The 26,745-nt window shown below is 42.4% G+C and overlaps 1 protein-coding gene across 2 annotated transcripts in view; it reads left to right on the top strand.

Moving 5' to 3' along the window:
* Positions 1-1,998: 1,998 nt before the first annotated feature.
* Positions 1,999-26,745, top strand: part of HIC2 (HIC ZBTB transcriptional repressor 2) — a 43,551-nt gene continuing 18,804 nt past the window's right edge. Inside the window, exon 1 of one of the 2 annotated variants that reach the window (XM_083149057.1) lies at positions 1,999-2,343. In XM_083149057.1, coding sequence (XP_083005183.1) covers positions 2,339-2,343 — 5 coding nt within the window. In that variant the 5' untranslated portion in view covers positions 1,999-2,338. Of the gene's footprint in view, positions 2,349-26,745 lie in introns of both variants that reach the window. The other variant, XM_083149065.1, reaches the window with a different exon arrangement.

The following is a 26,745-nucleotide window of genomic DNA, read 5'->3' as shown; positions in this document are numbered from 1 at the left end:
ATGCCTTGGCACTGGATGTAGAACTTGTGTACACATGTTGCTGCTACATTTCCAGGTTCTTAGCTTTCGCTATCATTTTCAATAGAGGGCGTTGCTGTTTCTTCGAGATTACTGTACTTATGCAAAATGAAAATAATATTTACAGTCAAATTGAACTGTTGACTTACAGGTAGTGCACTCATAGGCCTGCCTTGAGCAGTTGCTAACCATATTTGATTGTTATGCCTTATTTACTAAGCATGAAAATCTGAGGGAATTATTTATTACGTTTCTTATATAGCGCACACATATTCAGCAGCGCTTTACAGAGAGAATATTTGATCACTCACATCAGTCCCTGCCCCAGTGGTGTTTACAATGTATATTCCCTACCACGTGTACACGCACACACAGACATTCTAGGGATAATTTTGTTAGGAGCCAAATAAGCTACCAGTATATTTTGGGGCATACTTATAATTACATAAATTAGCACCCCCTCCTCCTTAGAGAGAAAAAACATTCTTGCCCCAAAAAACATTCTGATTTACGTGGCTTCCAAGATGGAAATGGACAGCTTTACGGAATCTTATGTGGTCATAAATAAATGGCCTATCGTGGGTGATCTCAGGAACTAAGGTATTATGTAAGAGGGAGAAAGATATTACAGAGGAAGAACTGAGTGTCTGGATAATGGCAGAATACATCATGTTAAAATGATGTCTAACCTGTAAGCAATATTGCTTAAATATAAGTGCCTGTATTGGATTGATGCATTATATTCTGCACATTACTTCAGTATATGTTGGTGGTATTTAGATAATAATAATGAGCCATAACATCAATTGTATTGAAGGCGGAATTGTTAAGTAGAACACACATGTGCCTGACAGGGAATGTGTCCGATTGAAATACAGATTTAATCATTATCTTTAACTACAAATATGCATCATGCCAACTCCTATGTCGATACAGGATCAGAATGACCACTTTTGTCTTGTTTGAACCTACCATTTTGTATGTGTATATGTATGTGTATATAATTTACCAAAATTTATTATCTAAATACCACCAACGTATTGTAATGTGTAGAATATAATGCCTCAATCCAATACAGGCACTAGTATTTAAGTACCAGTAGTGATTTTATCTATATATTTTTGCACACAGTACTACTTAACACTAATACCTAAAATTGATGTTATACGTAATACACAAGAGAAAGCAGTGTGCACGCAAACCTAGAGCTTGGTATATGGCTGACATCTGGTATGTAATGCAGGAGAGACTCAGGCGTGCCCATAAGGGGTGTGGGTGAGTTGTTCCTAGTGGCCCATCATTCCTGCACTTATTATGCACCAATGCCAGACCATCCCTTTTTTACAAGGACGCACAGCCCCCACCCTACTCCTATGTCACAAAATGTATGTATACCATATGCAAATAAGCAGTAAGATAGGGGCTCAGCTGCTTCATGCAAAGTGGATCTATAGGTCTGAATAGAAAAGTGTTGAAAAATGATGCATTACAGCTGGAAAACCCAAATGACTCCCTGTGCAGTAATGTATATGGTATAACCAAGCATACAATAATCATATACATAGTGTAATGTGCTGCACAGTACACTAGTGCTATATAAATGTTATGCAATAATTATTTTTTTAAGAAAGCACCAACATAGTGTAGGGTTGTACACTAGGCAAAACAAATTTTAAATGACACAGGTTGAGAAATCCCAGCGCGTACTTTATATAATAGACATAAATGATGATATAGTCAGAATTCCACATTTATGGAAACAATGCATATAATGTAGTTAAGAAAAATGCAGATGCTATTTATTTGGCTGTAAGACAACACCACTGCCAGTGACGTCACCAGCAGCCCTATGGCAGCACTTCGAAGAATATGATGTAATGTAACAGTAGGGTATTGGGGCCACATCTATGCCACGTTTTATACCACCAGTGTTCCTGTACAGTGGCCAGCCCACTCCTCTTACTATCTACTTCTTCTCCCGTTGTTGTTTTAAGCCCCTGTGCCCTGTGCGCTCAGCTCTCTCACTTCATTCCTCCTCCTTTCTTGTGCCATTCTCCCCTCCCGCTTGTGCCGCCCTCTCTCCCTCTATTCTCTCTCTAGGATCTCCTGTGCCCTCCTCTCCCTCCTCCTCCTCCTCCTCCCCCTCCCCGGCTCTGTCGCCACCTCTCCCCCGTGCCCTCCCTCTCCTCTCCCTCTCTCTCGCTCTCTGGCTCCCGTTCATATTGCAGGTCAGGGGTGAGTCCCCCACGTCACGCTGGAAGATGGCGGCCGGGTGGCTGTGAGATGAGGAGCTCGGGGCTGCACTGACAGAACCGCACACATGCAGTAAGGTAACCGGTGGGCAGTCACGCGTGGGCACCGTGGCGGGTCACGTGAAAGGGGATGCTTCGGGGATGCGGGAGGGTGAGAGGGTTATTTTTAAGGCACTTGTTCCTCCTTTTGGGGTCGGGGTGGCCCCGGTGCATGGCATAGGGGGTACACAGATTGCTAGTGGCATGGTGATGCATGGCAGGGTGCTATGCCTGGGTTACGGGTGGGCAATTGTAAAGGGGGGTGGGGGGAGCCCTGACACATGCAGCTGTGCGCTGTGTGTGCTCAGTAGTGGGGACGGATGCTGCTGGCTTTTGGGGGGTGCCAAGGTTTAAGGGTTCGGCCCTCCCCGGGCACCGCAGGCGTGACTGCATGGTACATATATGCAGTTTGGCTTCATGTATGTTGTGGCTGCAGTAAGTGTAAACGTGCCTGGCCGGGGGGGTGTGTGCCTGTGTGTTGGGGCTGTGCACAAACAGGGGAAGCACACCGTACGGGTGGGTGTTTTGGGTGCAACACTGGCTTCACAAAGGGGGGGATGGTGGCTGGTATGCTGTAGGTGTGTAGGGTGGGCGTGGAGCTAATCTTATCTTAATCAGTTTTCTGCTGCCAGCTGGCCCCAACCAGCCTGCATCACTGGCACAAAGTGGGTTTTTTTTTTAGGGGGGAGGGGAGTATTAAATCCTGCTGTATCTGTCCCAGGAGTAGTTTGTATCCCTTCCTCGTTTAATTACCCCTATACTCTAGTTTAGAAGGTTGGTGTTCATTATTTCCATGGTAAATGTATACCATAGCTCTCTATTTCTAATACCACCTAGGTAATTGTAAGTTATTATTAGGTTTAGTTTTATGTTTGTACTCTTGCATCTGCTCTGTCCTGTTGGACCTAGCAAAAAACATTTAGTGTAACCCTTGTAGATTCTCAGCATGTACACGTATAAACCCCCTGGTTGCTATAGAGCAACTGGCAGGAGATTGCGGTTTATTTTAACCCTTTTCCTGCTGGTCTACGTTGCCAACCTTTTATTACTCAATTATCTGTTGCAGGTAATAAGACCACCTCATACCTGAACACTGTATGTATGCATGTAGTATTTTTGCTTTCAGTGGATTTTTGCAGGCGGAGATCTATGCCTGTACTTGCTGACCTGGCATGAATTCCAGGCTTCTGAGAATCCTTGAAAGGGTTAATTTCAGAGCGTTGGCTTGCTACGTATGCGATCTTTATGCTTCTCACGCATGTGTGTGTTGTAGGGATGGGAACCTGCTCTTCTATGGTATTAAGGTAAATACAAGCTGGATATCAGCTTCATCATATACTTAGTAGTTAAGGAGGGGTGTGGGCACAGGGCGCTTAAGATTTACACTCAAAAAGTGAAATACAGGCTCTATAGAAACTGCAGCCTGTTTTTTTTTTCTTTAGCAATAAGGAGAGCATTTTTTTATTTATGTCTAGAGGTCAATCGTATAAAATGTCCTTATAGTTAAATTACCCCTGCTTTACATGTAGTGATTTAGTTCTTGATATCCCGTGATGTTTGATCAATTATGCTGATGTCTTACAGAATTCTCACTCTTGACCCATCTGAAAGGTAATGGGAGAGAGAACCATAAGTGCATCTGTGAATTGTTCTAATAACACAGTAGTGACAAAAGGTTTTTCATTATCTTATTGAATGTAATAATAGTTCTGTAGAATTTAAGGCACAAGCGCTGTGGATTTTTGTTAACAAAAAATTGTGACTGAACACTTTCTTGAAGTATACCAAAATGACTCGATGGAAAAACATGTTCTCTAAAGGTGTGGCTGTCTATGGATGTTGACGTCAGGTAGAAGTACGTGACAATGCCCCAAATAAATGCTACTCCATTTAAATATATAGTCCCCTTGTTCCAGTTGGATGGATTTAGTTTTTAAGTAGATCAACGCTAATGGGGACCTACACACATTGCAATTTTAGGGCATTATTTTAAGTGATTGTTTAGAAAATGGCCCTACGTCATAGAAATAGGTGACCCCGCGTGGATATGCTGGATAAATCTAGTTAATGACCCTGACACATCGCTCCGCACACATCGCTGACACAGCGTGCTGAGCAATCTTGCTCAGCAGCATTGTGATAATAACTTGTTTTCTAAGCAATCTGTCAAGATCACTTAAACAATAAGCATGGATCGCTCAGTGTGTATACCCCATAGCAGTGGTGATGCGCGGTCCCATGTGTCTCCATCACCAGCCCAGATATTAAGTACATGCAATCAAGATCTAGTTAGATCGTCTACATGTGCGATAACAAACACTGGGCTAGCACAGATCGCTATGTGTGTATAGGGCAATGGGTGCTGAGAGATCTGTGCTAAGTAGATCGCTCGGCACAACAGTGAAAGAACACATCACCCAGTGTGTATTGGGCTTAAGGTGTGAAAAAATAAACATCATGATGTCTAATGCTTACAGATGGATCGTTAATGGCTACTTTTTCCATAATGAGTAGGTTTAGTAATTTAGTATTTTTTTTTTTTTTTTTTCTTTCTTTCCAGGGCCATTAACTTAAATCCACTTTCCAGCCTTTTTAAAATGACCACATTCATGTAGTGTCTTTGGCAGAGCAGCTAGTACGTCCCTGTTTGGTATGGAAGGCTTTGAATTTTAGGTTAAAAAACCTGGAAGTAATAACTCTGTATAAATCTAATGGTTGTGGATATGAAAGGCAGCATACCTGAAATGTAACAAGAACAGATTTGTCACTCTTCCCACCCTGTGCTCCTAGGTCTCCTGCTAGACATTGCAGCCTTATGACAAGGGTTCCATTTTAAAAATTGATATTTTACCTGTTATCCTATGCATATTTATAATACTTTTTGTATTATAAATTTAGCGTATATTATACTTTCATCCATTTGGCCTTGGAAAGCCAGGTCTGATGCATTAATATGTAAGTTTAATGTAGTAAAAACATACACCCTTATGCCACTTAATAGTAGATTTTTGACTTGGGCATACATTTACAATATATATTTGTATATTACATATACATGGTGCATGTTTTTAAGGTTACAACGATATATCTGACCCTGAAGTCCACTGCAATTTCCCTTTAACTCCCCCTGGACCTTCCTGGGAGGGATTCCATCTGATTTTGTACTTTGGTGTCATTTTTCCATAATGCTGTGTACACACTTGTACAATCTGCATGAGATCCAGATGAGATTTTGACTATGTATACAATTTAGACTATATATACAGTTTAGACTATCTGCATACATATAGTGCAGATCTGCACTATATAGTCTATGCAGCCAAGACTTTCTGCATGAGATCCAGATGAGATTTTGATTATATAGTCAAAATCTCATCTGGTTCTCATGCAGATTGTACAAGTGTGTACACACCATAAGATATATCTCATGCGATTGATCAAGCAGAGATTAATTGCATGCTATATTTCCTATGGTATACAATTTTACCAAAATATATATCTGATGGGCTGGATTAGGGAGCTAGAGGGACTGGAGGCGTCAGTCAAACTTCCTGCGATATATCGCATGTGCAAAAAGCACTACTATTTCCATCCGATTATAATAAATCACTGGTGCAATATCGTTCTAGTCACAGTGGTTCCCAAACTGTGTGCCGTTGCTCCCTGGGTTGATGGTCCAGGACCAACTCAGATTATTAATAGTTAATTATTTATGAGCAAAACCAGTGCTGGTGGCTGTCAATCATAAAATGTGTACAAATAGAAGCAAAGCCTGCCCTTCACCACATAACTGACCCTACGAATTGCATATAAACCCAATCAAATTATTATTATTATTTTTGTCCTATGGGTGCCGTGAAAAAATTCTGTTACTCCAGATGTTGTGAAACTACAAATCCCATCATGCCTTGCCACAGTTTTGCTATAAGGGAGTGTTAAAACTGTGGCAAGGCATGCTGGGATTTGTAGTTTCACAACATCTGGAGATCCACAGGTTGGCCTGTCCTGCTCTAGGGTGCCGTGATTCAAAAAAGATCGGGAACCCCTGTTCTATTGTATTGGGCACTTTAGCGTTGATAATGACAGCCACACCTATATGCTACATTTGAATAAGATACATGCAATTCAAAATACAGCTGTAGTAAAATAATTGTACAATTTTTTTTTTTCCGCACATGGGTACATTTTTTTATTTTTTTTTAAAGCTTAATTGAGCTTTTATGCCGATTTAAAAAAACAATGATGCTTAATGGGGAGCTGGTCAACTCCCAGGAAGCCAATTTATGTTTGTTATAAATGTTGTTGCCTGAGGTATAACCTCATTTCTATGAAAGAACCTTCTGACTTGACTATCTGGCTCCTAAACTCTGTATACTCTCTGGCTCAATACAGGCCCGCGCATCAACATTTTATATTAATGCAGTTTGTTTGCCTGTGCTATAAAGAGGTGTGGATTTGGTAGGCATCCTATGGTGGCTTATAAAAGACAGTGTTCTTTAAATAGGGTATACATGTTCTTGAAAAAAAACTTATTGGAAATCCACACCAGAAACAAATGTGTATCCAATGGGTTTTGTTTGTAAACATTAAGCAGCTTTGTATTTTTTAGATGAACCATTTTTTTCCCTTTCTAGTGAGTGCTTTCACAACATAGCCTATACTAGTAGTAAAAGTGCTGAAAAGATATGTCCCCAAAGCATTTTTAATCTAGCACTGTGAGATGGTACAAAAGACAATAAAGTAATTTCTATGGAAGTAACACGGCAGCTCCTATTTGTATTCGAGTAAACACAAATGGCCAAATAAAAGTACTGTAGCTCTACGCAGTCTAACGTCAGCTGAGGTGTATTACTGAGTGCAGAAAGATAGTTGTTGCAGGGGGCACCCGTTGTCTTTGTTTAAGCCACGTACTCCTTTTGCCATAGGGTTAAGCTCAGGAGCGGCTACTCTTACCATCTGTGTAATTATTGTAACCCCCCCCTCTCTTTCTTTGTTTAGTCTTTAAATTATAAAGTGCCACTTACAAGCATTGGCAATAGTTGAATAACTGTGTACAGGTAGGTTACAATGTTTGGATCACTGCAATGTAAAATACTGAACAGTTGGCTGTTTGTTTTTATTTTTCCCTGAGTCACCCGGTATCGTTTATCTTGTTATGCAAAGTGTTGCTGTGCAGAGAGGTTGGGGGAGACCTCTTGGATGGTACATTTCCTGATGCCTCTCAGCACAAAGGAGAAGAGAAAAGGGAGATAAATTGCAACCCTGCAAGTGGCCAGCTTTTCCCTAGCAATCTGATCCTCATGTCTTCAGGGCTATTATTTACAAGGGGGCGGGGGGCTTACAGTCCAAGTTTAATTATTTAAATCAGTTTGACCCGAATGGGTCAGCAAATATTGCCCTTTTTTATTATTACGAGGGAAGTCCCTTGCTGCATCTCACATGCAGTCACATGATAATGCCCTTTTCATGACTGACGTACCAGTTGATATGGCTGTTGGAAGCCTTTTATGTTTGTAACCTACTATTTGCATATTTAGAAGCAAATTAGTTTATCCTATATGGAAGAAGAGGCTTTTACAAATGGATCTGATACGAAGCAAAGTGCTTTGTTTAGGTTGTTGTTTCATCTGAGTATTGCATTCAGTGGTTCACAAATAAGTTCTGATTCTTATTGTTTCATCTTGGAGTGTTTCCCAATAATGTTGCTTGTTTTGCCCTTACTCAGTGGGGTAGGTCTGCCATGTTTGCCTGCCTTTTAATGCAACCACAGGGATTTTTTTCCCAGAGTACACTGGTGCTGGTTCTGAAGCATAGACTGTTGGCAGCATTTTTTTCATTCCTAATTTCCTGGAAATTGAACCACAGATTATAAATGGTAAACCTAATTTAAATGGAATCTTATTCATTCTTCTATACTTTTTAACTAATATGCATGTTTTAGTGAGAAAAAAAAAAAAAGAATTCTGCGGTTAAAGTATTGCTTTGGAACAGAGAGAGCTTATTTTGCACCCAACCAACACTGATCAATGCTTCATTTAGTATTTCTGTAATGCATTCCTTTCTTCTCAAGCAAATCAAGTCAGAAAGGGCATCAATTAAAATGATCACCATAGCTCATATCAAATGGGGTAATGTTTTCTGCAGCATGGATCAAATGCACCTCGAGTTCTCCTATATTTTAATTTTTTTTTTTTTTTTCATTAATGTGCAAATTGCTTCTATCTATATAGAAGTATACATTGACATAGAGTATACTGGGGCATAGATACTTCTTTGAAAGTGTTTATTGTAACTGTAACTTAAGGTGCCCATACACTGTGCGATCCGCGCTCCTGCGGGCATCGCACGGTACAAAAAGTATGTGCTGCACACACTTTTTGTACTGCCTACACCGTGCCTAATTGCACAGTGTATGGGCACCTTTACTGTAGCGAATTCCTCAAAAGTGGCTTCTTGTTCTTTAGTCTAATGGTGTGTACACATGGTGCACTTTACCCTTCGATTTTGACTAGTGAAAAATCTAATTGGTATCACATAGACATCGAATGGAGATAGAACAATGTTTTAAGCTTTCAATCCCGATTCGATGTCTATGCGCGCTCCCGTTCAGCTGAAATCAAAAAAACTAAATACAGTGCAGCAATGACTATATAGTGCAGACTGAATGTAGATAGTATGAATTGTATGTAAATAGCACATGAGTTTACAAAAATCTTATAGTGTGTACACACTGTACAATTTAGCCTACAGTTTTGACTGCATTGGGATCGCACAGGTTTTTTGAAACTTTCAATCCCAATGCGCGCTCCCGTGCAGCACAAATCAAAGCCAGATAGACAGGGCTGCATTGACTATATAGTAAAAATTGCATGTCTTTTGGCTTGCTGTGCAATTCAATCCCGATGCGATCCGATCGAATAGCATGGCTGTCGACCGTGTGTACACACAATTAGTCGAATAGCAAAGGAATCTCACCGTGTGTACACACCATAAGTTTTGGCTGAAAACTTAGTTTTCTACTTTGTAACACATTGCAGTATGGATAATTTTTCCAAATTGAATTCCATGCATCAGTACTTTTAATCACTCGGCTGTGTTTTCAGGTTTTATTTAATCTTCAGCATACACTTATTCTCTTCTCCTGTTCACTGGCTGCTGTCTTTATAATGGGTTAATAGTTACCACAAGCGATTCCTGAAAAGTCTGTGCTTAGTAATAACTCAGCGCACAATGTAGCAAGGGTTTGATCCTTTGCCAAGATAAATGCAGACACCGCACAGATAAAAGGCTTCATGGGCAGCCCTACCTGTTCTTCAGTAAGAGTGAGGTGTGACTGCTGCTGGAACTGGTCCCAGCAAACCACCAGCCTGGGTAATAATCTCACTCACTCTTCTGTGTTGGACTCCAGTGCGTACCTGTTCTGAAACAGGAAGTGCTCAGTGACAGCTCTATCTGGCTGCCACAAGCTGCAGTAGGAGGCTTCTGTCAAATGGCTAGGGCATTTGTCCTTGCAGTTTTATGTGCTTGGTGTTGGTATATATTTACATAAGTAGTTTACATAGCAAATTTATAGTCTAAAGTTTCTTTTTTGTTGATACGCCAACGTATATGTCAAGTTATTCCTATATTTGAAAGATTTTATAACAGTTTTAAAAATTTTAGTTTTCCTTCAAATAGCATTGATGTACTTAACCCATTTAACTGATTTAGTCTACATGTTCACAAATTAAGATTTATGAAGCGGTAAGATATTGTATACCATAAAATGTATAGAATCAGGGAAGTTATGAATCCATTAACCTCAATAGAAATAGCTCACTGGTATATATGCCGTGTACGTTATTACAGGTGTGACTACGTTTGACAGGTGTTTGTGTGTGTTTTTTTTTTTTTTTTTTATAACTTGAATATAGGTATTGGATAATGTGCTCAGCCAAAAGCAGACCTGTGAAACATTATATTGGAATTGATCAGATATTTCTTGGCTAATAAACAATATCGTAATTTTTGTGCAATCAACAAATGGTCACACCACCTGAACACTGATAAAAAAGGGGTACTCCAATAACACAAAATATTAGAGGTATTATCAAAATATATTACATAGACAAAAACCCCCATATAACTACACTCCTGTGTGCACCAGCATTTCCACCCTTCACATCAATAGCACCTTCAGGTACCTGTCAGTGTTACAGCATTATGATATACCAGAACACTAACAATATACACACACTGGTGACTATATCAGCTTGTGCCCCTCGCAGCACAGTACACACAGCACCCCTATATAGCATCCAGCACCCACCTCGCATACAGCCATTGGTGAAGAAACTGAGCATTCTGCTTGTCATGCTGACATCAGCCATGTGAGAGACCGGTGCCTACTACATGTCAGCAGCTAATGCATAAACACACACCAACAAACCTTTCCACGTACTATGTATATAAGCATTTACATTAGGATACATGTATGTACTTTTATGTGTGTACTGTTTTCTTTCCTATTCCAATTACCCATTGAAGATATAAGGATATAGTGTAAGGCCAGCACTGCTAATTATAATATCTTCATATTAAAATGAATCAAGAAAAAAAGTCTCCTTTCAAAATGGCATGTATGATCTGCCCTACACCCAACGTGCAGGGAGGATGAATAGGTTAAAATACTGGTGGAACCTGCTCTGTGTGATCACCGCATTCAGTCACTAATGGGCTTGTGATCATATGACTGACAAATGCAGTCATAGACTGTGTGTAAGATAATTATCATGTGAAGCTAAAATGTCAGAATTCATAGAGACAGCACAAGTCTCTTACAGCCTATCTACATGCTCCTTTACCAGAATAGACCCCTTTAGACTGTCCGATGTTTTGGCGTTACTTTTACAGTAAATTCCATACCATATGATGTGTGTAAATGCAGAATTGTCGGCATAGGGTATTTTGTATGAACAGTGCTGAAGCTACATCTCCAAATGTGCATCTGCTTCCTTCGCCATGCTACTGGCTCCTGTCCTGGTTATTCTCCGGGTGCACTGTGAATAATACATAAGCTCATTTCTCTCTGGCCTCTCACCCCTCCTGCATTACACATCAAGAGCCATTCTCCATCTCCCTGAAAGCTTCTCCATTACTCGGGGGCTTTTTTTCTCAATTCCAATAATGCATCAACCAAAGGAAACACTCTCTGTGATAAGTGTGTCCAGCTTCCTTTAGAGCTCTCCCCTTAAGGTACCCACGGGGCCAGGTTTATGGATGGGTTCCGGTGTGAGAAGCCGGATCCAGAATATTCCTTTGACATATTTTGGACAGTACCAATTAACATGACTGTGTGCCTTCATGTAGTGATCTCTAGCTTAATGTCCTTGTTACATGAGTGCTACTTTAAATTCTGCTTGTGGTGCGATTCTGCATAGTACTCGCCTTTTGTGTCATCAAAGATCTCTTCTTAACATTTTTTTTTTAATTTTCTGAAGGATAATCCCCTCATCCTTTTCGCTCTCTATCAATCCTGTTTCGGTCTCTTAAATAGAATAACCATGCTGTAGTTAATTTGTTTGAATGATAACGCCTTAAGACTGGCATCCTTATATTGTCTGACATCACAAACCTACTACTGCTGCTGGAAGGAAAGCTTTATGTTGAATGAGAAACTTCTGTATGTTGCTGTAAGACTCCTTATGCTGTATGTGCCTCCTATCTGGAAGGATATGACTGTCCCGTGCTGCGTATCTGTGTGACTATTACATGTAGGTCAGGCTTGTAAAGCATGAATCAGCCTGTGTGGAGGAAATGCATTGAAAGCATTCCAAACTGCAGGGCCTTTTACTAGTGCAGCTGGCTGCAGTCCAGACTTTGGGGAAATCAAAGGAAGAAGCCACTTTGTGCTCCCTAAAGCATCCCTGTAATGCTGTGAGCCAGGTCCGTCACTGAACCAGTCATTGGAATGACTGCATAGAACTTTTTTTATGAGGTACAGGAAAAAAAACGTAACTGCTTGAATTATTCATGTCCTACTACCTTAATTGCAGCACTAGGTGCTGAGACCAGTGATGTAACTAAGCTTACTATTTGTAATATTTTTATTTGAACCTTTTTATCTTCAGGGCTAACTCCAAAATGAGCATCATCCATAATTTACCCACGTATTTCTGTTATTGATTGTGTGGGCTTTCTGTGTAAGCACTGCATTTAGTTGATCTCAGGCAAACAAGATCATTTCTTTTATTTGTACAGTCTTCATTTTTCTTCCTTTCAGACCTGTTCTAAAGGTGAATGCCTGTGTCAACGATGGGCTCTTGAAAGTCCGTATTTTTATGGAACAATAACCATTGACAAAGCCAAACAGGGCTTATTGGAGTGTGTGTATGGGGTAACCGTGTTCTAGATGGAGTATGTCATAAAGTTATTAAATGAATGATTGATTGGCCCATCTTTTAGGAGGGGTACTAGTCTGTCCAGGGGGTCCCCAGACACTGGGCAAACAGCTGCTTATTCGGCACGAGATCTATTGTTTTGTGTTCTCTGCCTGAGCTCTTGGGTTACATGGGCAGATGCCAGCTTACATAGCGTGAATGGTAACGAGTGTCAGAAATTCCTGGAAAAGCATTTCCTCCGCTCCAGGTCATCTACACGCTGAAAGCAAAACAGGCTTGTGTTGGCAAACTGGCAGCGTTCCTGATGGGTGTATTTATTTATTAGCTTCCAGCGTCCTTTTCTTTAACTGTTTTTTTTTAACCCATTCATCAGTCTAACCTTTCACTGCCTTCTTTATGCTTGGCTGTAAATGGTTAAGTGAGCCCGTTTTTTTTTTTTTTGGGGGGGGGGGGGGTGTGAGAGAGCATGTAACTGTTCTGGGTTAATAATGGTCCTTTAGTCTATTTGATAATGTGCACAGACCCTTAGGTTGGATTTTTAGGAACATTTGCTTCCCTCATACACTTCCTTTCAAAATTAGTGAATTTTTTTGGGGAGAAATTATTTTTTTTTTGGGGGGGGGGGGGGGGTGGTTTGTCCCCACCAACTCCTTTGTTTGCTGCACTCAAATAAGAGGGGACACAGGTTGAAGTATTTCTGGGGAGCCATACCTGTCAACCTTGTCCCATGTCAACCTAGACCCCTGTCTACCTTGCAGTATGTTGACCCAGTGGTGTCGACCATCTTTAGGTCAACCAACCGACCGTATCCCGCATCAACACCTTTTTTACGTGATCACATTGGCCCTTATTCTGATCGGTGCGGATATTCCCGAATTCTTTCGGTGCGGGCCGCACGCATCGCTGTGCGGCAGCGTGCGGCCATCGTCCGTAGAAACGCCCACGTGTCCTCCGCATTCGGACGGACTCACTCTGTAAGAACAGGGCGTGTGTACGGACGACATATAAACCATGCGTGTGCGGGGGAAACACTCCGATTCTACACGGTCTGTCCGCGTATGCACGGCCTTCCCGCGTCAGAACGGACGCGAACCGGCCACTACGCACACATGCGGTGTACTTCCGCATACAACAAGACTACTGTTATCAGAGTTCCCACATAGATCACATGACACACTTATGCAATTAGCAAACCACTTTGAGAACAGATTGTTGCTCCTGGTCATCTGTTATTTAGCTAATTGATCCTGGTATGGTACCATTTGTTTTGTTATGTATTTTCATTTTTTGCCTAAGTTTGTTTAATAAATGTTATTTTGGCCCCACAAATGTCTGTATTAATTTAGACATGCAGAAGTGGCATGTGTATTAGTATTAATATTATTACGTTGTGTGCATTATTTGCAATGTTAAAGTGTGTGACAAGTGCAGCATGTAATGTTCCCTTTAAGCTGAAATGCTTCCAATTGTAGCAGTGAGAAGCGTGTAATTAACAAGTAATGGGTAAAGTATGTGATTGTATTGGGTTCAGGTGACATGGTTGAGGTGCGTCCGTCCTGATTAGGCGTTCCAATTGCCTAGCGCATGACCGAGTGGTGTCCGCAAAGCAAAAGTAACCTTTTGGACACCGCACATTTCTTCCCTTTTTGTTCGCGTGCATTCGGCGTGCTGTCCGAATGCACGCCTACCAATATATGTGTACTCCCCCGTGTCCGCCCATGTTTCCGCCCAGTTTAGCCCACTTTGAAACTACGCCCCTGTGTCATTCCGCATGACGCCCATAACACACCCCTATTGGCCGAATGTATGCGGTGCACAGTTCTGTACGGGATTAGTGAGAACATGTACGGAGACCATGCGTGGCACATGCGCGTCGCGTTCTCCACGCATGCGCAGACGGCTAAAAAACGCCATCCGAAATAATGCGGAAAAGTCCGCACCGATCAGAATAAGGGCCATTGTCTGAAGTGATGGGTTTACAAAATCACAAGTGTTCTACCCCAGTGTACACTATACTTTATTAAGCCTTTCAGCAGGGCACAGATAAATGGCAAAAAAGAGTGTCTTTGTGTGAAATATTTTTATTTTAAAGAATGAAAAGCACCCATCTCCCTTTAGATCATGCATGTGCTATTCACTGAAAGATGCACCTCGGGGTTAAGTGGTTAAGGGCCAACCCAAGGATCGCTACCTCCTTTTAATAATGCACGCTTATTGCAAGGATCTGTTCACAAGACCTTTAAGGGAAACAAGATTTTGCTTATGTGGTTATTAACCCATTTCCTGCTAGAGCTCTGTGACAGAGTTGGCATTCTAGTGCATGTGCAGTTTAATCAACACGTTGCCTGTAAAATATATCTATCTATTTATCTTCCAATACTTTTTGTTAGAGAGCATGTTTGTTTCTGCTCTATTCTTCAGTGAGCATGCATCTGTCAGTGGGTCATAGTGCAGCAGGCCACAGAGCAGTGCTTTGTTGCAGGCAGTCTCTATACGATGACAGGGAGTGTTGAATCGGTCAGCTTAGCTATGATGCCTTGATCAGACTTGTGTATTCTAAATTTGACTTCCACAGGACCAAGAAAAAGACATTGTGGCACTGAGTAGGATTTGCCTTTTAGTCTGAAGAGATACTACTTAAATTATTGTATCGCTTTACCCTGCCTCCTCCTGTGAATGTCCCTTTCTTAGGATTACCTCTTTCAGGCCTTAATTACATCCCAGCTGCAAGAGGCCAGAGGCTTGGTGTCTCTCCATCTTGCTCCTGTCACATTTAATGGCATATCATCTGTTCCTCAGGAAGACCTCATCTTAATGTAAAACACAAGTGAATGCCATTGTCTTACAGTAACAAATAGGCAAATGTTACCATTTCATTTCTTGTATGTTCATTGTTTAAATATATAAATGCATAGATAACTGTAGTTGTCACAAAAGCGGAGGCAGGGTATCTTGTGTTTTCTAACACTTTTTATATATATATATATATTTTAATTGGGCAGCCTTTTGTTCTTTTTAAAGGCAGATGGTTTGGTGGCACCTGCTGGTGAAATTTTCAGTGTTGCCAGTTTCTTGAAATGGTACTGTTTAAAATTGCCAAGCTCTCCAACCATGCCTTTGTATGGCCACACCTTTTAAAATTTGGTCGTGTGACCGGCTTGTCCAGAGGTCAGAGGCCAAATTGGAGTACCTGGGCTATTGCATGGCTGATTGGATCCCAGCCCATTAGTGTGCTTGGACCCCATGGGGATTATGGTCACTGGACAAACGTACTTTCATCTGAAAATTATTTGATATATTATCTCTCCACACAAATGGAATTTTTATTTTATTTTTTTAAACCATTTTATGACTCCTATGTTAAAGACCAGGTGTGTGGTACTGACAGCTATTTCTGCTTGGGAACACAAAGATGCAGGGAGACTTGGTGGGGCCACTAGGTTTATTTTGAGCCCATTTCTAACCAAGGTCTTTCTCTTGTTTGCCTTTCTGTCTGTGCTTGGTGAGTGATGGATGAAGTGGAGCTAGGGAAAGTACATTATTTCTGCTGAAAATAAAGCCTTAGATCCTATTTGCAGAGAAAAGGGTGCGTAAGCCATATTCAGAATGTCCAGTAGCTGAATGTACCCTATATATGATATTCTGTAAGAGCATACACCGGTGGCTTTGAAGAGCATTTGGTTCCTTTTTTAACTGCATGTCTCATTACTGCTAAAGTAAATAAATACTGTATTATCTTGGAAGCTCTGTAAGCTATTTGTATATACTGTGCAATATTTACCTATGTATTACAGTTCCCTCTGGCAAGTAATAGAGCTAATTGTTCACTTGTCCTTTCTAGGAACACTCCCTTACCGCAGTTGCTGGGCATGGCAATGCCTGCAGGCCTCTAAACACACAGCTGGCACCTACCTGGGTGGACGGAGGAGGGGTGCAGTGGCCTGCTTGCTTTCCTCAGGGGGGAAGGAATATGTGTAAGCACACAGGCAATTTAAAATGACATCTTTTAAGAATGCACCACGAAATACAGCTGAATGTAGAGATCTGAAATGTAACTGATCAGCCACTGCAGCTTAGTGATTCGTAATGCTAATCACGGCTGTACCTGTTCCAAACCGCACGTGTACTCAAAAGTGCTCTTCTTTGCTTGACTTGACTGCCAGCTCTGGCGGAATATGAAGATAAGCACATACTGTCTGGGTTTGTGCCCAAGGATACTTTGGGTTTGTGCCCAAGGATTTCTTATTTCTAAAACCGTTTAAAAGGCTAATCTACTCCCTTTTTTTTAGTATGTCTCCACCTTGATTGCGGTTCCTCTCAAAACCGTAACTTATGCCCCATACACACGGGGGAGATATATTGCTCAGCAATATATTGCTGAGTGTCTCTCCTGTTCATCAGCGACCAGAGATGGTCGCTGATAATCAGGAGACTCTGCCGGGGGAAGATGCAGGGAAATAGCTGTTCGCAGGAGCAAGCTCTTGCAACCAGCGACCATCAGGTGCTGCACACGGGAGCGTGCACCCGGCGATTCATCGCCGACAGCACACACAAATCACTGGCAATATGGTCGCTCATATTCCCAGCGATATGTGCTGAAATTGCACCGGTGTGTACGCACCATTAAGCATACTTTTTTCAGATTGTTTATTTTCAATAAAATTTTCTGATTAAACAAAAGGCTAAAATCGGCGATGGCAACAGAAGACCTTGCTGTGATCTACTGTATGCTTTGTATTTTCTAGCACATGTAGGCACCTTACGCAGTAGGGGTGTAGTCTTTATCACATGGTGTACACCCTTCCTAGGTGAATGGAAAGTTGAAGTGGCGTGCGCGGGCACTTTGCAGCACGGGCAGGAATTTAAGACTTGATTTTATTGATGTACTATATGAACAAAAGTATTCGGACGCCTGACCATTACACCAACAGGGGCTGTTATGACATTGTGTTCAAATACTTTAATATGGAGTTGGTCCCACTTTTGCAGCTAGAACAGCTTCCGCTCTTCTTGGAAGTCCTTTCCACAAGATTTTGGAGCGTTTCTGTGGGAATGTGTGCCTATTTATTCTGTGGATTATTTATGAGGTCAAACACTGATGTTTGAAACATCTGGCACACAATATATGTTCCAGTTCAAGATGCTCAATGGGGCTGCGTGTGGGCAGTCAAGTTCTGCCACACCCAACTCCGCAAACCATGTCTTTGGTGCTTTGTGCACTGAGGCACAGTCATGTTGGAATAGAAAAGGGCTTTCCAATTTGTTGCCACTATGCTGGAAGCATACATTGGCCCTTATTCAGATCTGATTGCAGTACAAATTTGTTTGTAAAATGGGCAAAACCATGTGCACTGCAGGTGCGGCAGATGTAACATGTGCAGAGAGAGTTAAATTTGGGTGGGGTGTGATGAAACTGAAATCTAAATTGCAGTGTAAAAATAATGCAGCCAGTATTTACCCTGTACAGAAACGAAATAAATCAGACAAATCTAACTCTTGGCACATTACATCTGCCCCACCTGCAGTGCACATGGTTTTTCCCATTTTCCAAACAAATTTGTACTGCGATCAGATCTGAATAAAGGCCATTGTTCCACATGTGTTTTTGGGTGCAGAAACCTGAATATTGCCCTTCATTGGTGATAAGGGGCCTAGCCCAAACCCTGGAAAACGGCCCCATACAATTTATTTGTACTCCATGAAATTTCCCAGTTGATATGCAGTCAGGCAGGTAAAGTTTTCTTAGCATTCGACAAACCCAGACTATCTTATCTGACTGCCAATAGAAAAGTCCATCCAATGGCTTGGCATTAGACTTGCAAGCAGCTTCTCGATCACGGACATCCATTGCATAGCTAAGTGGCTGCATGCACAGTTTTTGTGGTTGCGTTGATAGTAGTGTGGTCTCTCTGGAATCAGCAGAGTTGGCGACTTCTACGCACTATGCACTTTTTATTAGTCATTAATCCCGCTCTGTGATTTTAACTGGTCTTCTGCTCCATGTCTGAGATGCTGTTGTTCCTAAATGCTTCCTCTTTCTAATATCACTTACAGTTTACCGTGGAATATTTAGCAGGCAGGACCTTTTGCATACTGGCTTATTGCAAAGGGGGCATCCTATCACTGTATCACACTTGAAGACCCATTTTGTATCGCAAATGGAGACTGTATGGCTAGTTGCTTCATGTTATGCACCCATGGCAATGGGCTGGATTGAAACACCTGAATGAATTAACTGGTGTGACCGAGTACTTTTGTCCATTATAGTGTGTGTGTGTGTGTGTGTGTGTGTTATTATTTTTATTTTTTTTACGGCATGTAACTTCATTGCATTTGGGGTCTGTAGGCATTTGGAGGGTATTTTGTGGCAAGTGGGATGCCTGAAGGCATATTTGGGGATTTTTGAAGCAAGTACTGGGTCAGAGCGGTATATTCAAGGTCTGCAGGATGTTGTTGGGTGAGTTGTTGAGGTCATTTTGAGGTTGCTTTTAAACGAGTCACAGTAATTTTCTACACCTTTTTGATAAAATGCAACACATTATATGGCTGTGTCAAGTGATTTAGATGATAGTTCTCTTTTGTCATCCAGGAGAACTTCTGTTACTCTTGCACAACCTATGTTAAACATCTACAATATATTGCTCATATGAAAATACTTGTCTTCGCTAGTCATTAGGGCTTGAACAAGGTACTGTATATTCTCTCTTATCCCTAGGGAAACAGTGGAATGGCCTTTAATATTGAGGTATAGATGGGCAATTTGGAGGAGCTGGCACTTTAAATTTAGAAAAAGTGGCCGCACCGCTGTGTTTTTTTTTTTTTTTTTTTTTTTTTTTTACCTTGTAAGTACGTGTGGGGTTTTCCACAAAGTGTGTGTGTACTTTGGGAACCGGCACTAACTGGGGAAAACTTATAATTACCTTGCTAGGCTCGTAGATGCCAACACATTCATAGACTCCAAGAAAGAGGCAGCACTTCAAGACCGTGGAAAAGTGCAAAATCCCCCCCCCCCTTGCTCTTTTCCTATAAGGGATGTAAACTGAAACTTACCCAGAACCCTGGTGTGGTATGACTATATTTTGTGGTAGTTGTGGGGAATCTTCATCACCTCCTGCTCCTAGCAGGATGGATACACCTGCATTGGTATCCACCCCAACTGATGCCACATTTCTACTCTGAGCTGGCAGCTGCTCAGAAGAGCAGAGAGGTAAGCGTAGCCCCTCTTGTGACTGAGACATTAGATCTTATCCCCTCCTGATCCGACCTGGACTCAATCCCTGGCCAGTCTAGGGCCTTACATCCGCTGTGGCTGCAGCCAGACTCTGTTATGCCTCTGGTAGTCTCAAAAAAAGTACCAAGTGCCTACAGTGTTACAGTTTGACAATTTCCTACAAGAATCCCCTATTTTGGAAGAGGGGTGACTTCATTCAGGACTCTGAAGAGGAACCTCATGTGGATGACTGTCATGGGGCATAGATTCACATACCCAGGCTGTGCATCCGGTTTTACCGATCCCAGTTTCTCACTCTCAGCCTTCCTTTTTTTGGGGGGAGAAAGACAAAATATTCTGTCACCTTTCCGCAGTCAGAGGAACTGGATGAACAGTTATCTGTGGCATGAGCTCATCCATACAGTAATTGTAGGTTTGGAGGTGGAAGTTTTTGGTGTCTTTAGATGCTTATTTTCACATAACTAATTGGAAACCACATCCAATATATCTTCAACTCGATCACTGCAATCAGGGCCTCTCCTTACCAATTTTCAAGTCTTGCCATTTGAACTCCACAGCCCCACAAGTTTACCAAGGTTATGGAAATACTATTGTTACAGCTTCACTCTAATTGAGTGAACATCATCCTATACTTGGTACATCTGCTCTCCAAAGCTCCAACAAAGGATAAGCTATATCAGAGCATCCATATAACCCACAAGTTGTTGATACAACGTGGTTGGATACTCAACTTCCCCAAATCACAGCTGGAACAGGGTCGACTTCTGTTTCTAGCGATGATACTGGACACAGGGAAGCAAAGGGTTATTCTTCCTCTGGACAAGTTTCGGGCAATTCAGAGACTGGTCAGACCATGCTGGGTGTTGATTCATCATGGGCTTAGGGGTTTATGCAATGTGCCGCCGCTATTTTTGACGTGGGAAATGGCGTCAGCTCCCTATTCAATGCTGTCTTTAGCAACCGCATTTAAGCGGGATCACAACAGAACGGGCTTTAGAAGCTGTCGGGTCCGTTCTGCTGATAACGGCCGCAGATCGCCAATCCACGTCAGTTTTTGCGGCCACGCCCCCTTTGCACTGAGCAAGAGACGGGACATTGAATCCTGCCTGTTGATCGCACTGCAAACGGGCTCCCCTTTATGGTTGTTTTCATTCCAGACTGTTCTTGCTAAATCTCTTCAAGTGCACTGGATATCTCCTGTGGTGGTTGCACATCTTATGGAGCATTGGAACTGGACAACAGACGCCAGTCTCCGAGGCTCGGGTGCGATTGCCACAAACACGAGTTTCCAGGGGAGTTGGTCGCTGCTGGAATCTCATCTGTTAAGCCTTGTGCTGGTTCTGTGAGTAATTTTCAGGGCCTGGTCAGGCTTTTCATCTTCTGATGGGTTAAGCCATTCAGGCCCAGTTGGATAAAGCCACCACTGGTGCATACCATCCACAAGCAAGGGGGAACATGCAGCAGAGCAGTCATGCGGGTGGTCATTCCCATTCTTTACTGGGCAGCGACATGCACCTTGGCGATCACGGCCTTCTTCATCCCAGAAGTTGAAAGCTGGGAGGCAGAAATGACCTCCATCCAGAGGATTGAGCTCTTCATCCTCAGGTTTTTCGATACCTTGTGGTTCATTGGGACCTACCCCAGATAGAGCTCATGGCGTGTCTGCAGAACACAAAGCTTTGTACTGTTCCATGACTCTGGATCCAGGAGTGGCAGACGGTTTGACGGCGCCATGGCCTTTCCACCTAGTGTACCTGTTCCTGAGGTTTCCTTTCCTACCACAGAACAGTACAAAAATGTGTATTTTATGCAAAACAAAGCCTTGTTGCATCCAGATAAGCTTTTTGCTGCTAGTAATCTACATTATGGATGTTCTCAAAAGGTCAACAATAGCCATGTCAAAATTCATAATGTCTGTACCACAATGTCACAAATCGTTAAGTTGATTTGTTAAAAAGTCAAATGGCAATGTGTCAACATTCTCAAAGTTGGCAGATGAAAATTTGTTGTTTTGTCATAATGTCAACATTAGGGTTAGGCTTTGTGCATGAAGGTTCGGTGGTGAGAAAGGTTAGGGATAGCTGGGAAGTACTTATATGCTGGAGGGTCCAAAGTCAGACCAGGAAGTCTTGTCACATCACCGACCATAAGATGCTGTTGCAGCTGTCAGGAGCAGGTAAGCCACCACTGGGCCATCAGGAACAATATGTTCTAATAATGAATATTGACATGGTGGACGTTGACATTATAACCATGTCGGCAGTTTCATGTCCACACTAGGACTGTCGTCATGCGCTGCACAACTCCAGCATTGTTCATGAATTCTCATGTGTGGCTAGCTAGAAATTTTGATTGCGGCTTTCTTCATTTGGAGCGAATAATAGTGGGGTTTACCAGTGTTCTACCAAAATATACTGGTTGCATCACCCAAAAATGAAACTGTATACTTAATAATGTATTTAAACATTCTGCCCTTGCTGGACATCAAGTATAATGTAGCTAGACACCCCCCTTGCTGTAGCAATGATGTGCTCTCCACCTTCAATGTTTAAATTGATAAGACTATACCTCACCATACAGTATATTTGGCTTGTGCAAGTTTCATTTATGCTAGCAGCTCTGGTCTGTTCTCATTTTTACAAATTCTTCCAATACGTATTTCCTGTAGATATATTCTGTAATGTAGTAAAAGTATAAGAGATTGGCCATCAACACAATCGATGTACATTGGTAACCTAAAATAATACCCACTTAATCAAGTTCCTGTGTTACACAATTCTGACGTAGAAAACCTTTTAAACAGCGATTCACATTTAAGTTTTATCTGCGTTGCCCCTGCAGCTTCCCCCTCCCCCAGTTCTTGGTATTCACTGTGCCTCTGTTTTAAAAGTCATATAGAGTTGGCAAACAGTTTACTGGGAAGGTCCTGAGATGGTGCCTGGGGCTGGTCTGCATTCCACAGAGCCTGAGACGCCTGCTGGGCAAGTTGGAGGGTGAGGTGGTGGTTAGGGGGAGGGGATGGGTTTAACAGATACAAAGCTATGCTCCTAGATACCCACCTGGACACCTTTTTGCATGAAGCCTAACAATAATTGCCTCTGTGGCATAGGTTTAACCCCAGAAACCCTGAAACCCAACACTTGACTGGAAAAAAAAAAATTTCAGATTCAAGTCACTTTTTGACATGGATTTTTGTTTTGTTTGTTTAACTCCTAGTAGCTCAGAGACTTGAAGCTATTCAGGACAATCCTACTTTATCATGTGGTTAGTTTCCTACAGTGCTTATTTCCATGTTCAACTTGAATTTTTAGAACATAAATACAATTTTTAAAGTTCTATTTAGCCAGTGACGATGTAACGTGACTCACCAGTCTAGAGGATACTGTAGTAAGATATAGCAGTTCTGATGGACTTTAGTCTCCCACATTTATATAAAGGCTGAACTGGTATTTGACTACAAGGGGATACTTATGTTTGTTTGTTCCCTTTAAGCTCCCTTATAGCTAATAGAGCTTTTACTGACAAACTTACAAAAATTTTAAACATTATTTCAAAAGAAACTCCCCTAGCGTTTTTTACCGTGCAACATACACAAGCTTGTTTTACTTGTGTCTGTGCGTAGTTACACACACATGCTCAGCTGTACAAAGATCATTTTACCAGGACCACATGAGTGCATGCTCTGCGTTAGATAGTGGTCAGGAGAATTAACCTGTGCTGTTCCGGGCAGTATATTGTGACTTCTCTGCTCTGTAAGTCACCCTACATTGTTCCTGGACTCCCATGTTCCACCACCCTTTCCCCATATCTAAAATAATATCTATGTATTTGTTTAAGCACTATATGTGGAATGATTTTGATATTCTCCCTCTCACCTGCATTCTGAGTCCATATTGATAGATTAGAGGCGCACCTTTGTGCCCGAGGGCAATACTACCCCCACCCCCTCCGTTCTGTGATCCTGTGCTTGCCAGGGTGTGTCTGGAATGGAGATTAACTACTTTAGTGCCAGAATACTAGTTTCTAACCAATAAAGCAGAACCATGCCCCAGTAAACGGAACATCGTCTTTTTCACTGATCTGAACAGGTATAATGTGACGGAAGAGTCGCCTTTTGTACATATAAGAAATGGGAACTGTGATCTGCCTCCTTCATCGTAGGGCAACATGAGCTTCCCCCACAGTACTTAATTCGGTAATGCTGATATTATCCTGGTTTACTGTTACCTGTTGTCCAATATATTATGATTTCGGTTTGGCAGTCAAGGTACAAAGTTGTTAAAGTCCAAATGTCCGTGAACATACATGTGCTGCAAATGATAGGAGTTGGAAACTAATGAGTATTTTTATTTGTATTTATTTTATGCTTTGGGGAGATCTTTTCACCCCCAAGGTGTCAGTGTGCATTACTTTAATAAAAACAAAAAAAAACTTTTCTATCCTCTTCTATTACAAATATTGCAAGTGTAAAAGGGAAGTTTAATGTTCTGCTTTATTTATTTTTTTCTTATCTAGTTCCACAATGTTCAAAAACTCATAGTCTAAAAGTGTACAGTCCTGTAGAAATGTAAAGCTGGCTACACCATGTGTACCCAACGCAACATTGAGGGTGACGGGTACATTGGATTTGGAAGTGTATACTAATGCAGGCAATGACTGGGACAGACGTGCTGCATTCGACAAAACAATGTCATTAGCGATACCAGATTTATCTGCATGCACAATCAACCTGAACTTGAGGGTTAAAGCCCCATACACACTAAGCCAGCCAACCTGTGGCTCTCCAGCTGTTGGGAAACTACAAATCCCAGCATGTCTTGCCACAGTTTTAGCTTTCCCTTTTTGCAAAACTGAGGGCATGCTGGCACTTGTAGTTTGACAACAGCTGGGGAGCCACAGGTTGGCCAAACCTGCTCTAAGCTAATTTATAAATATTACTCCTCCTGAACTGCAAGGTTACAGCTGGATGTATTCTGTTATCCCCAATTACTATACAGTAAAGTTTCTTTATCTCTCGCTATCATCAGTCTGTCAGTACTAGAACAGTCCTTCCCTGTTTAATGTTTAGGCACACTGGAAAAGTGGGAACTTGTCTGACAACATAGTGCAGATGTTCAGTTGTCATATTTCTGTAAATGGCTATGCAAGTGTCCACAATACTATTGCACAATTACATCTGGACTGGAGATGGTGCTTAACTGCTGCTCCTTCACTCCTTATCTATTCAGTAGAACCAGGTGAACCCTTGCCTGCATTCTTCTAAGCTGATCTAGTTTTTCAGTCATTAATTGATATAGAAATTAGGAGTATACCCCTGTTTAAGCTATCTATTGGAGAAGGGGAGTCACCTGTTACCCACAAGGGGCGTATGGTAGATACTTGTAATATTCTGCGCTGGTGTGAGGTGTGATTCCCCATTTGTATCCTAGGATACATACCTTCCTGTATTCGATTTGTTTGACCGGCATGAGGAAACCGGCCAAGAGGGATCAAACAACAGACTAGCAGCTATTGTGTATTTTGCGCAGGACTATTTTAAGGGGTGTGGTATGATTATCCCGACAGTCATTATCCCGACAGTCATTATCCCGACAGTCATTATCCCGACAGTCATTATCCCGACAGTCATTATCCCGACAGTCATTATCCCGACAGTCATTATCCCGACAGTCATTATCCCGACAGTCATTATCCCGACAGTCATTATCCCGACAGTCATTATCCCGACAGTCATTATCCCGACTGCCTGGTCTCAGACAACATGGCCAGCGCAACAAAGCCCCTTGCGGGCTCGCTCGCCACGCTGCGGGCACGGTGGCGAGCTACGCTTACCACCTATTCTATTCTCCCTCTATGGGGGTCGTGGACCCCACACGGGAAAATAGCCGACGGCCGTCGGGAACCCGGCCGTCAGTGTTTTAACAGTCGGGATCCCGACGTCGGGTTAATGACTGTCGGGATCCCGACGTCGGGTTAATGACTGTCGGGATCCCGACTGTCGGGACCCCGTCTGGCAGCCATTTTAAGTTGAATACCCATTTTCTTGTTGATGTCAGACTGTGTTTGAAAAATGTCAGGCAAGAGCTGATTGGTTGGTTAGTTATCACTCTCCATTTTATCACTTTTGAAGCTTCGTGCATCTGACCCTTTAACCCCAGTGGCAATTCCGAGAATTTTCTGGGCTGTGCCTCAGTGCCCAGTCTGGCAAGCCTGGAAAATTCTCGGGATTGACACTGTTTACAGCCTGGCAGCGCTGCGGGGTTCAATCACTGAACTCGGGCAGCTTCGCACTGCCCAGCTCCCTCCCCTCTGCGGTGCTGCCTCCTCCTCCCCCCCCCCCCCCCCCTCCCCTCCGGGTTTTGTATTGAAGTCCCCGGCGCTGACAAGCCGGCTGCCGGGGACAGGTACACAGTGCGGGGACGCAGGTCTGCTGATTGACAGTGCAGCGGCACTGCCCGGACCCAGGGAGGTAGTGGTGGGGTTTTTTTTTTTTAAGGGAGCGCTCCCCATAAAAAACTCACCCAGTGGGGAGCGCTCCAAAAAGAAAAACCCACCACTGAAGCGGTTAACAGGAAGTGAGCTGGATGGAAGAGGGACATGTACTCTTCCAGTGGTCACTGACCATTTAGGAAAATAGTGGGGTGTGTGTGTACTTCGGTCTCCGCTCATAGTCTAAATCAGTGGTTCTCATCCTTTTCAGGCCTACCGCCCCCTTTTGGTTAGGGGGCACTGGATAACTGGCCATTAACTACCTAACTATATTTCGTACCCCCCCCTTCCCACTCACAAGGTGGGACGTTTTTGTTACCTGACATGTCAAAAGTGA

This window comes from Crinia signifera, chromosome 1 (assembly GCF_055691185.1).
Source record: "Crinia signifera chromosome 1, ASM5569118v1, whole genome shotgun sequence".
Lineage (NCBI taxonomy): Eukaryota > Metazoa > Chordata > Amphibia > Anura > Myobatrachidae > Crinia > Crinia signifera.
The sequence above is the reverse complement of the archived record's forward strand: the minus strand, read 5'-3'. Positions and strand labels throughout refer to the sequence as shown.